We start from the raw sequence: 12427 nt of genomic DNA, 5'->3' as shown, positions 1-12427 counted from the left end.
ATCAGAAATAGTTATTTGTAGTGGAGATGGAGTACCTGATTCTTTTTGTGACTATTTTAACTCTTTTGCTGTTATAACACATCCTAAAATGACCTGGGCACCTGGTAGTAATTTAGGAAAGACCTCAGCATCATAACACCAAGCACAGAGCTTACAGATGAGCAAAGCATCTCTGCACTTCCAAGTGTTATGGTAGGTGGAACGCATGGCCTGCAGATACTTGCTTGTCCTGGTTGCTTCTATTTTTTATGTTCCCAGCTAGTGGCTTACCTGAAAACCATTGCTTTTTCAATAATGTTAATGCAGCGCAGAATAGCAGACTGGCTTCTGCCTCTGTTGCCCATGTTTTACGTAGAGCCTTTTTGAGTGAAAAACCTCTCAACATAGACTGATCCAATCCTAGTATACATTTTTTTCTTTAAAGTTTATAAATGGGATTTGATGGCATGGAGGTGCTACATCTTTTTAGATCATGAGATCGAATTGAGCGCAGTGCTTCCTGAGCACTCATTTGAGAGTATTTTGTCTTGTTCTTGTGAGCCATCTTAGTCAAGGGGTCAGGAAGGGGAGTGGGAGGAATTGGGGGACCAGAACAGTGAAATATAGCGATTGTTTACTAATTGTGGTATTTGAGCTTTTTCTGTTACTGGCCTCTCTTAAAGAGGTAACTGCAGCATGAAAATAGCTTGCTTTTTGCTGATACCGAACTGTTACAACCCTACGTGTTCACAAATACTAACTTAAGTAGTTCAATACTACTGCTTTTCAGGGCACAGTATCTTAATGAGATTTTCCTACCAGTTAGGTATATACAGCCCCTCTGTGCCCACCACTAAAGTTGGTCTGTCATGTTCTCTACCCACTGTCGTTCTATCCCTCAATATTCAGTAAAATTCAGTTCCTTAGTTTTCACACTAGTGCTGACATGAATGTGATTATGCAGCACACTGGAAGGCTGCCAGCAGCAGGGGTTGAACCCAGGACTTCTGATTCTCAAGCATGCTGCAAATACAATTCCTAAACTTAGAGCATCAGGAGATAGGCACAGTTGCTTGGAAAAAAGAGAATGTAATTCAGAGAAATTACACAAGGTTCTTGTGCTCTCCCACTCTCATTGGTGTATTCTTAGTCATTTTTAAATGCTGGCCCACCCTTCTGAATAAAATCTAGTGTCCTAATAATAGGAATAAATCTGTCTTATGTTTACGCCAACTGCCTCTGCTCTATACAGCTTTCCTGATTGGTGGTGGTAACTGTAATACACGTAATTAGCTAGAATGTATCATCTGCCACTTGAACTAAATTTACATTAAACAGTTGGTCATCAACTACAGCACTTCTGAACTACTTTGTTTCTCTCAGGATAGTACTAACATTTATAAGCAGCATTCTTGCTTCCATTGCAGCCATCACGGGAAGTACCTTCTCATAACATATAGTCTACGGACACAAGCTATGTGGTTTTAGTATTTATTATACTATCAAAAGTATAAAACTGTACAAAATACAAAGGCAGAATGTGGCAGTGTTTTCTTTAAGCTGTCAAATCTGTACATGCTTTCAGGTAACTTGCTTGATTCACTGTAATTAAATCCAACAGGTTGTATTGGGTGCTAGGAAATTTTGAGGTACCATTCCACGCCAAAAAAAAAAAAGAAAAAAAACACCACACCTCAATAATTTAGTTAAAGAAAATAGTTTGTCTTTAAAGAAAACTTCCAGGTGAATTTCCTAATGAATTTTCCACCCTTTATCTTGACGTTTAATGCCTCTAATGCACCTTTACTCCAAGGGTTAGAGTCAGAGAAAGGATGATAAGAGGTAGTTCTCCATTTATGTTACCTTTAGAAATGTCAAATCTTGTTTTTCGCATTTTCACTAGAGACTCAGCCATCATACAAGGGTCCTTGCCCTTATTGTAAGTAAAAGGGAACACAAAACACATTTCCCAGTATAGAGCTTGTAAGCTTAACAACAACAAAAAAAAGGAGAGGAAGGGCTTTCTTTTGGTAGTGATGTTCCTGTTCAAAGACCCAAAAAGTTCTGTCTCCCAGTGCTTTGCATGTTTTACTTTTCCTTAGAAACAAAGCTCTCAGCTTTACCAGTTGTCCAGCAAGACTTACTGGGGTGGTTTTCTAGGTGGAAAGCATCTCATCAGCAGATGAGCTAGCCTTTCAAAGCTGATAATCACACTTAGGACTGGTTAAGCTGCCAGCTCTGCAATAATGTTTTGATGTCTTGTCCGCTAGTTTTACAGTTTGATATACTAAACCATATGGAGAAAGGATGCAGGTTTTTGAAGCTCTTTTAGATCTAATAAGACAGGATTAATTCCCCTCTTTTTAAGTGGGTGAACCATTTCGGCTGTGCCTCAATCCCTTCTCCCCAACCCCCCTCCAATGTGTTCACACTGTATTTCTGGTTGCTTATCACACAGCAGAAGCTACCTGTGAAAACAGAACAACAAGATCTGCATTTCTGATACCTCAAAAAAGCACAGGAGTTTGAAATCTTTTCAGGACTTGGTGCTTGGATGCATAAAATCCATACGTAACTTCTCCACAGCTCCCCACAAGCTTCTGCCTGTTGGGCCTATTTTTTCAATGCCCTATTTGTTGCTGTGATAACTCTCACTATACCTGTTGCCCAGCCCAGGCTATAGTGAATTAAACTACATTCTTTTCTTAATAGTTTTTACCTGTGCTTGAGACTGATTAAACATTTGCCAACCGTAAGTTAAGTGCTTTAAAAAAATCATTTGAGAACACATACCAAGGCTGTTAACTTCCCAAAAGTTTCAGCAGAGCTCAACACCATCTCTGAGAGGAGACAGCCATTTTCATATACATACATACATATATTTTTATCAAAAGCACCATGAAACAATTCCTTCCTTTAAAGCCACGATGATGTCCTGTCAATCTCCAGCATTTTCAAACTGTGGATAAATATGAAAGCAGAACTCAGAAGACGCTGCTTGAGTTAGTTTACATAGTTTTGTTTTTCCTGCAACAGACTGGTGAGGTCCACTTGTACAAGACATTCCTCCTTGTCTCACATCCTGAGGTCGCTACTGAAACAACTTGGCGCAGCCAGTCTTACAGCTTCTCCAGTTACTGTGAACTGTAGGCTCCTGCAGCTAGTAGCAAGTTTCTGCGGGTAAAATGAAGGTGTACAACTGGGGTTGATTTGGTCATGTATGTACCTAGTAGTAAGTCCTGAGAGTTTTCAGGCAAGTTTATATGTCCAGTGGCTGTAGTAAAGTCATCAGTTTCTAAATCTTCAAATGCTTTCACAGCATCCCACAGCCGAACCGTGTTATCCATTGAACCTTAAAAAAAAAAGCAACAATTTAAAGTCTTTTATGTACATAGAAAAAAGTTATATAAAAAGTTACAAGAGAGCAAGTCAGTACAACAGGAAAACAAGCAGCTCAAAAAGCAGGTTTACTCAAAACTGAATACTTAATGCCCTCAACCAAGCAAAACATGCTCTCAATCCAAGGGAACAGTTTTAACAAGCCTTGATCATAGTGAATGCACGTTACAGTTCTCACAATTGCAGCCGTGGTCCAGCCACTTCATGTCTGCCTTAGAGTTATTTCTGACTCCAGTCTCCTCCCCCTACACTACACACAGACCCAACCTTCACTCTCATCTAACTTGGTAACACCTTTCCATCAGTTCCTGGAATACTTTCTACCAGCAGTTTTAACTTGCTGCTTTTGCTTAAGCAAGTGATTCTCATTTGCCTTACTCGATATAAGGAATCCATAATATTGTTCCACTTCAGACTGATGGAACACAACGGAAGCTTCATCGCTTCTAGTGAATTTTACCTGATGCTAAGATTTCCCCATCTCTACTGAATCGAAGCGCATAGATAGTGTCAGTGTGCCCTTTCAATTCTCCAACCATCAAGCCATGTCCAATATCCCACAGCAGAACTCTGCCATCTGTTGCTCCAGTAGCCAGGAATCGTCCATTAGGAGAAAATGCCAACGAATGAATTGGTCCCTGAAACAGACATTAGGGGGGGGGAAAGCCAAACTAGTTAAGTCTCATCATTTTCAGCCAGTCAAGCTGTATTCATTCCAAATGCTACTCTTCAGAAACCCACCACAGAAATAAAGTCACTTTCACACAATGAGTGATGTGCCTTTACCTTATGTCCAGTGAATATTCTTACACAATTCCCATTTAGAACATCCCAGAGCCGTACAGTCCTGTCTGCTGAGCCAGTGGCAATATAGTTAGAGTTGGGATGAAATCGGGTACATGTGACATCAGCAAGATGGCCAGCAAATATCCGTAAAGGCTGGTAGTGATCTGTTGCCCACAGTCTGAAAAAGACAAGCTTTATTAATATAAAGTACCATAATAACGTTTAGAATCTGTTGCACAATGATGAACAAGAGGATGTAATTCAGCAGTGGTTTCTTACTGAGCAGTTTACTGAATTAGCAGGATCTCTTCTGGAAAAGTACATTTTTCAGAAGGGAGAAATAAAGAATATTCTGTCATGGTTAGTGAACAATGAGAGAATACTTGTAACAGCCAAATAAGAGGACATTATTTCTGACGTGTGTTGAATAGGAAAAAAATGCATTAAAACATTAATTTAGCCTCTTAATTCACATGAAATAAATGTTATTTCTTTTTATAGGTTAAGCTAGAGTATATGAGCTTATCACTTTCAGGGTTAATTCACCACAAAACTGACCTTGACAAGTAAAGAACTCATCTAGTTTCTTACCGAGCCACTCTGTCATGTCCCCCTGACACAAAGTAATATCCGTAAGGCGAGAACTGTGTATCCCATACTGGATAATTGTGTCCTTTATATCCCACCAAACATGTGAATGTTTGGAGACTCCACAATCTGACTGTGCCATCCTCAGAACAGGACAACAGATAGTTCCTGTAACAGGAGAACGTACAGAATGTTGCATGTAAAACTTACAGACTGTATAACCATTGCATAAGCTCTGTAAGAATTCTATGATAAGAAAAACTCTGCACTGGGCAGCTGCTCTTTAGCACATCCCACATAAATGAGCATTTTGGTGAGGTAAACCACAGTAAACAATTCAAGAAGAATCCAGCCCTAGACCCTTATGCCCAAAAGAGAGACATTTGAATGTTGATGGCTAATTCTGATGATAAGGCAATAAAGGGCAGGAAAAGCTAGTCTTTGCTCAGGAACTCCATTTATGTGGAGAGGGAAAAAAAAAAAAAAAAAAGACACCAGTAAACTGCTACACTATGTTACTTTAAAAAAATCTTAATGCAACTCTAAACTAAATGACAAGATTCCCTGAAAGAAAATTCATACCATGTTCGCCTTCTCAATTCATAACTACAGATTCTATATTCACATTCCACACAAAGTTTTCTTCTCAACTGTGTTTCTGTGATGGCAGTCTCATGTAGCCACTTGCACATGAGCTATATTTTGGACATTTAAACCTCCTTTATACTGCCCAGGCTCTCATAATTACATAATGTTTTTTAATCTCTTATTTTAAAGAATATATGAGAATTGCTTTAACCTGGAGAAAGCTGGATTAAGAAGCGGTTGCACCTCAGAGCATACAATTAAGCCAAGTAAGCTAATTAGCTTGTAAACTTATTTTACCTATCAGGACTGAAGCTGGTGCCATAGACAGGTCCACTGTGACCATACAAAATCTTCAACTCACTGGCTGTTTTCTCATCCATGATCCTCTCCAGGACATCATCTGATTCTTTGTCGATTAGACTGAGGTCTGCAATATTTCAAAGTTCACATATCATAACTGCCAGAAGTTCAAAGACAAATGCCAGGAAAACAAATAATACTTTCTCTAAAAGACGCAAGTACATCGTGAACAGGACAAAACACCTTGGATTTGCTAATTTTGAAATATACAATGGCATTTACAACACGTTTACTGTTGTAAAAGGTGAAAATAACATTTTACACAAGTAATCACTCTCTCAAGTCTTCACTAAGAGATAAATTAATCCTAATGTGTGCTGTTTTTCATACATACAGTGTTCAACCTTGAGACACACTTCATAAGATGCCGTATTTTTGTGTCTTTTGCCAGAAAGTTAATATACTACAAACATGCTTTTCAGGCAGTTTTGACAGCTGCACACCACACAAAACTTAAAACAACTTTCAGTCTGTAGGCTGTTTTTTGCTGAACGTTGCAAACACATTTCAGTTAAATACCAAGACTAAGAACCATTCACTTGGTATCTAGCTTCAAACACAACACACTGCTACATACAGAGCAGAATTAAAGCAGCCTGGTTTTCATGAATTTACATAGGTGTTGCGGTACAGGATATTTTCCTTCATGCTTCTCAAAGTCCCACCCTTTAACTTCCTCCAGGGTACCTCTATTTTCTTCCCTAGATCCCCTAAACCCAACCGTCTCCTACACCCTATAGCACCACCCAGTCAAGAAGCAAGATGGCTATTTCCACACTATTTACGGCTAGTTCAAACTCTGTGCTGACTACCTAGCAGCAGGTGTACACAACCAGATTTCTCATACCTTTAAAAATATATATATTTCTAATGGTAATACATAAGATGCAATCACACATCTGTGCACATATTGTTTCTTCAAAGTGACAACATCCAACTGCTGAAAACCACTCTCCTGACATAGATATCTCTCTCTGTTCACAGAAAACACAGGCATCACAAACAGTACACGTTCATTTCAAGTGTTACAGTCTTAATTACCTGCTGCAGCTTTCACACTACGTAGCTTTTTCGGAGTCACAGACCACACTCTTACTGTAGAGTCAGCAAAGCCTCCTACAATCATGCTAGAGTCATCTGTAATATCCACTGCAGTTAGACCCTATACACAAAATAGCCATTTATGTTGTTTGTATCCTTCACAATGCATTTCAAATATTAATAAACCCTAAATGCTAACAAGAAAATTAACTAGAGTTATTTCCAAAAATTAAAAAAAGAGATTACTCTGGGATAGATTGGACAAAAGTATACATATATTTGAAATAAACAGATAAAAATTCTTGCACCATTAAAAATAAAGGTATATAAGTGAAGCACAGTTAACGTTGACAAAGCTGTACTTCTTTCCAGTATTTTGGTGCAAAATATCTACTGTATTCTGTGGAATACACTTAGGGCCACATAGGAAAAGTGAAAAAAAAAGAATTGTGGCAATATCAGAGCAAATCCAAGGAATGTAGAAATGAAACTGGAATGAAACTGTGGAAATGTGTGTGGAAAAATGTGTGGAAATGAAACTGTGGAAATGAACTACATTAAAATTTTCAATGCTTATTCCAAATATTCTGATAACCCTTGTCAACTCCGTTAAGTCTTCTTTCTTAATAAAGGTGTTTATCATTTTGATTCCCTCTTTCATTTTACCCAAAGTCTTCTTTTACCAACCTGGTAAGCATTAAGGAATGTGTAGAAGCAGATGGAGGGCAGGCACTCTGGGCCAAGACGCACACGTCTGGCAGCTTCCTTCACATTCATTACTTTATCCAGTTTGTCAGAGTCTTTCAGTTCAGGCAGAGGAATTCTACAAGCACACATTTTTACGAACTAAAAGCACCTTCCAGATTGTCAGTTTAAACAGAGAAAGAAGAACCTTCCCATGCAACCCTATACTTCAATACTCAAATAGGAAAAAAAAAAAGTATCTGGAAAAATAAAATACTATGTAAAAGATTATCTGATGAGAAAAAGAGGTAATAACTTTAAGAATTCCAGACAGGCAGTGGAACAAGGTAAGTAACGAGTATGACCTGAAAAGATTAGCAGGCAATCAAATAAAATTTTATCAAGGAAAATCTAGATCAACTTGAAGGGCAAAGGCAGAGGGTTTTATGCTAAGCTTTCCATAGCTTCCCTTAGAAGTCTTATGGCTAAAGCTACATGGCTTATGTAGCTTTATGGCTACAGCTGAAATGGCCAAAGAGCTAAAAATGTCATGTAACCAGTCATGCAAATTTGGCATGACAAGACTGGATTTAACAAGACTTCTCTACAAATCGTTCCCTTGGTACCTGTTTTGGGGAGGAGCATTAGGGTCTTGTTTTTTACTTTTTGATCCTACACTATCTTTTTTAGGTTTTTTCTTCTTTGGTTTTCCTTCCTCATTTTCTCCTTCTTCATCTTCATCATCCAAAGGCACATCAAACTCTGGTTCTTTCAATAAGCCAAAGAACACCTGCAAGCCAATAAGATAGGTATGATGCAAAACTGTAACTGCTGCTCTTACTGAAAACTGATTTTTGAAATGGAAACTCTTTAATGCTAAACAATAAAGCTGCCCTTTTAAAACTGGTATGTTTAATATTACTGCATACACTACTGTTAGCCCGTAACAAGTGTAGTACACGTTCTGCTGTTTTACCCAACAACTAATCTGGACAATTCTAAGTTCTCCCCTTACCTCTTAGCACTCCCCTAAAGCAAAATCCCTACAGCTCATATATTTTGTCAAGTACTGTGACACTACACTATCAAGATCTACATGAACAGTCCTTGCAGTAACAACTGGCAGTAAGAATTACTGCTGTTGTACAAGAGGAAGCCAAAGACACAGGTGTCCACGTTAAAACTACAGAGTGATTCCAGAGTTTAAGGCTAGGTCAGTGAACAGAATACAAAGTTGTCTCTCACAGGGATTCAACAGTTTCTTCTACGTGACACATTTTGATCTCTCTACTGGGGCCAACAGCTATTTGTACAGTTCTTTTCCTTTTTTCTGTTCATGTTGTCTTTTAAGATCTCAAGTGACAATAGTCAGTCTAGACTAAGTAAGGTGTCTTCCTGAAAAACTACTCCAGAACTGTTCCGATAATAAAAGCACAACAATCTTTCCCTCCTACCTTTGCTTTATTTGCCTCTCGTTTTGCCTCCCCAGCCAAGCTTCCAACCATGGCATCTATCTGTTGTTTACTTCGAGGCATTCCATCAAAGATATCAATGTAGAGATGTTCCTGAACAATGTTCCAGATCTGATTGTTCTGCTTTTCCTGCAGATGCCTCTTCAAGAGTTGGTAAGAGTCCCGGGAAATACGCAGCACAAACTTGCTTGTTCGGAAATCCAGCATGGTCTCGTTACCTTTCATATGTTCTTTTTTGGTTAAACTAGATAATACACGGAGGTCATCCTGGTAATAACACTCCTGATCCCCATGAAATCTGCAGAAAAAAAAATAACACATGATAGGAGATGAAGTTCTTGTAATAAATCTTGTAAGTGCACATTTATTTACATCACTTTAACATAAAACATATAGCTTGGAAGCTACTAACTATATATGGAATTATTTTTCTAATAAAATAAATTTAATCCTGGGGGGAATAGATCAGTGTCTTAACTGTATACAGCAAAAGTATTCAATGGGAGAATCTCAGCGAAATTTATATGCACAAAGGGTTGCCTGAAGTAAATAGTTACACTGACATGTTTATTTACGTAAATGAAACCCAAATTTGTGGTATCATAAAGTACGAGGCATTTCTTACATAAGACTACCTGGATGCACTTACAGTTGATTCATTATATAAATATGCACATTTACCACTGAGTATGTTTCTCACTCTCCACTCACATTGTCTAACAGCTAACGTTTATCTAGAGAAAACAAGCCTTCCATTTCTATTCAAATCATGTTATAAAATACTCGCAGCAGGAAACATGTTAGCTACTTACAGAACTTTTTTTGCTGACTGTATTTGGGGGAGAAAAAGTTACCCTTTTGAGCTGAAGTATTTCATAACCACTCTGAACTCAGAAAGCAGACTGAATTTAAGTTTCTCCTCAAGCGATAAAGAAATGAAATATTGTAGAAGCACAGAAAATGGTAGATTAGCTATAAATTAATTCCTTTAATTCTATTAGAAGAATTTCAGTATACATACTATGACATCAGCAAACACTTACGGCATACACTGCCTTGTCATCTCAGTGCAATTTTATACTGCTAGAAAATGAGCCCACCATCTTTCCCTACAGCAGCATCATCTCCTCGTTGATACCTTGAAACAAGGTGCCGTAAAGACTGCTCAAAATCTGCATGGGTATAGTTCAAATGTAGTTTGCACAACTTTCTAACACAGGAGGTTGGAAAAGGATTAAGAACAATTACAGTAATCCACAGTATCATTAGTTCAGATTCCAAATCCCTTCAGCATTAAAGAATAATGCATGCATACACACACCTTAAGCTCAGACTTAATAAAAGAAGCGAACACCAAGTAACGCAAATAAACAAATGAAAATAACTTACCTTTCAAAGAAAGACTTTGCCTCACTCTCGTGCTGATTGTAGACCAACTCCAAGTACATGTGCACAAAGAGAGGATAAAACAGTTGAGACAATTCAGCTCGATGACAGTCCAGCGAGCACTCAATGAAGTTTTTTAATCCACTGTAGTATTCCTCATACAGGGTGGGGTCCCCCTGCTGATTGTAGGCAGACAATACTGCACTCACATCTGGTTGATCTTCCACAACACCTCCTCCAACTGCAAAGGCATTTAACAACAGCTTGTAAGGCTGCCTGACAGAGCTGGCAAATATACAGAGGCTGACAACAACTCTGCTAAGGTGAGGCATTCGAAGAAAACGGAATATTAAGCCTTGTGCTTGTTCAGCCTTACGTTGAAATGACACAATTGAGAGGACAGCAGTATGTTAACTACAGTCCATCAGCCTATTCTCCAAGCACCCTTTGCCATTTTTCGTGTTTTCCCTGCCAACAGTTGCCTATAAGGTATCTAACATAGTGCCTAATTCATCTAAGGTAAGTGGAAAGAAGCCAACGTCATCACCAGACTCAGCTATCTTTACAGCAAAGACTAGAAACTGTCAAATGAGAAGCCGAATCTTTCTAAGCCTGTAAAATATATCCACTATGATTATTTTATTTCTAGTAACCAAACAAATGAAGTTCATCAAGTGAACAAGAACACTACAGAACCATTACAGGGCAATGACTTTTTGTCACCTGCTAACGCTCCATAGCAGTCATTAAACACCTTCATTGCTTTGTTTTCTGTATTAAAAAAAAAAAAAAAAGACTTCACACTATACACTTACTTGAACTCAGATACGTAAGTTCCCAAAACACTTTCAATATTATACAAAGTTGCCTTACAAAACACCTTGAGTAAAAGTGCTTAGACTTCAATTATCTGTAGGACATTTCAAGCAGCTGGCAACCCCATAGATGAGAAACGTTTAAAACCTCCTCTATAATTATCTTATGGCTCTTTCTTCAATGTGCAGCCTGTTCATCAGGACTGTGGTCTTATCCCTGCAGCCACATCCTGGACCATCACCCCGAACTACAAAGGAAACATTTATCCTCCTGCAACGCAGTTGGCTAAGACAGGACGCACAGACAACGGGAAGCACCCTTCCCTTTGACAGTGCTCCCTTTAAGTATGAGGTCCCCTAGCCTTGATCCCTTCCTCCAGGAGGAGCACCCTGAGAGATCCCAGTCTCTTCCCAAGTTGTCTTCCCAAGTTGTGTGGGGGACTGATGGACCCGGGGGACCCAGGGTTTCCCTCCGACAATGAAGCCTAACCCCCGGGGAGTGCCACCCTATGGGAGGCACAGCCTGACCCCTCTCCTCATGCCCTAACATCAAGGAGAGCCCCCGAGGCTGCGGGAGGCGAGGGCACCCCAAATCCCCCGGGGGCCCCTCTGGACTGGGGCAGCCTCCAGCTCCCGCCCGGGGCAGCACCGCTCGCATCTCCCGCTCGGGCCCCACCTTTCCCCGGCGGCACGGCGGCGGCTGCCGCCACCCCAGGGCTGGCAGAGGCGACGGTGGCGACGCTGCCTCCTATCGAGATGGCGGCGGCGGAGGTGACCCGGTTGAGCAGCGCCTCGCTGCCGCCGACATCCCCCTCGCCGCCGGCTGCTCCCAAAAGCCCGGCTCCGGTGGGGCTGAGGGCAGCGGCTCCCAGGTCGTCGCCGAGCAGGCGTGCTTCCCGGCGGAGGATCTCCTCGGACTCGCGGAGGTTGCTCCGCCGCAGGAACTGCAGCACGGCCACGAGCGTCTGCCGGTCCAGCGCCGCCGGGGAGGCGGCCGGGCCCGGTGCCGCAGCCTTAGCGGCGGCCGCCGCATCCCCGCCATTCCCCGCCGCCTCCCCCTCAGCCGCCGGGGCCGGAGGAGCGGCGGGGGCTGTGGCGGCGGCGGCGGCGGCCGGGGGAGCGGCGGCGGGGGGCTGCGGCGGCGTCCCCGCCTCGGGGTCGGGCTTCACCGCCGCCACCTCCGGCGGCTCCTCAGCTACCGCCGCCATCTTGCATCGCCCCCCATTCGCCGCCGGCGGGCGGCCGCCGCAAGGCGCGGACGCTTTTTGCGACGGTCAGGGCAGAGGCCGGGCGCTCGCGGCTTCGTTTTGCGACGGTGCCAGGGTGGTT

At 41.3% G+C, this 12427-nt stretch overlaps 1 protein-coding gene across 1 annotated transcript; it reads right to left on the bottom strand.

Annotated features, from left to right (window-relative positions):
• Positions 1 to 1457: 1457 nt before the first annotated feature.
• Positions 1458 to 12418, bottom strand: TAF5 (TATA-box binding protein associated factor 5). Its single transcript, XM_083845028.1, has 11 exons — positions 11775 to 12418; positions 10287 to 10524; positions 8880 to 9195; positions 8052 to 8215; positions 7429 to 7564; positions 6742 to 6862; positions 5638 to 5767; positions 4756 to 4920; positions 4165 to 4342; positions 3839 to 4016; positions 1458 to 3331 (listed from the first exon to the last, which is right to left on the bottom strand). Exons 1-11 carry the CDS (start codon positions 12304 to 12306, stop codon positions 3114 to 3116), a joined length of 2376 nt encoding a protein of 791 aa, XP_083701154.1. The 5' UTR covers positions 12307 to 12418; the 3' UTR covers positions 1458 to 3113.
• Positions 12419 to 12427: the final 9 nt, after the last annotated feature.

The sequence above is a fragment of the Anser anser genome, assembly GCF_964211835.1.
Source record: "Anser anser genome assembly, chromosome: 7".
Lineage (NCBI taxonomy): Eukaryota > Metazoa > Chordata > Aves > Anseriformes > Anatidae > Anser > Anser anser.
This window is presented reverse-complemented; position numbering and strand designations above follow the sequence as displayed.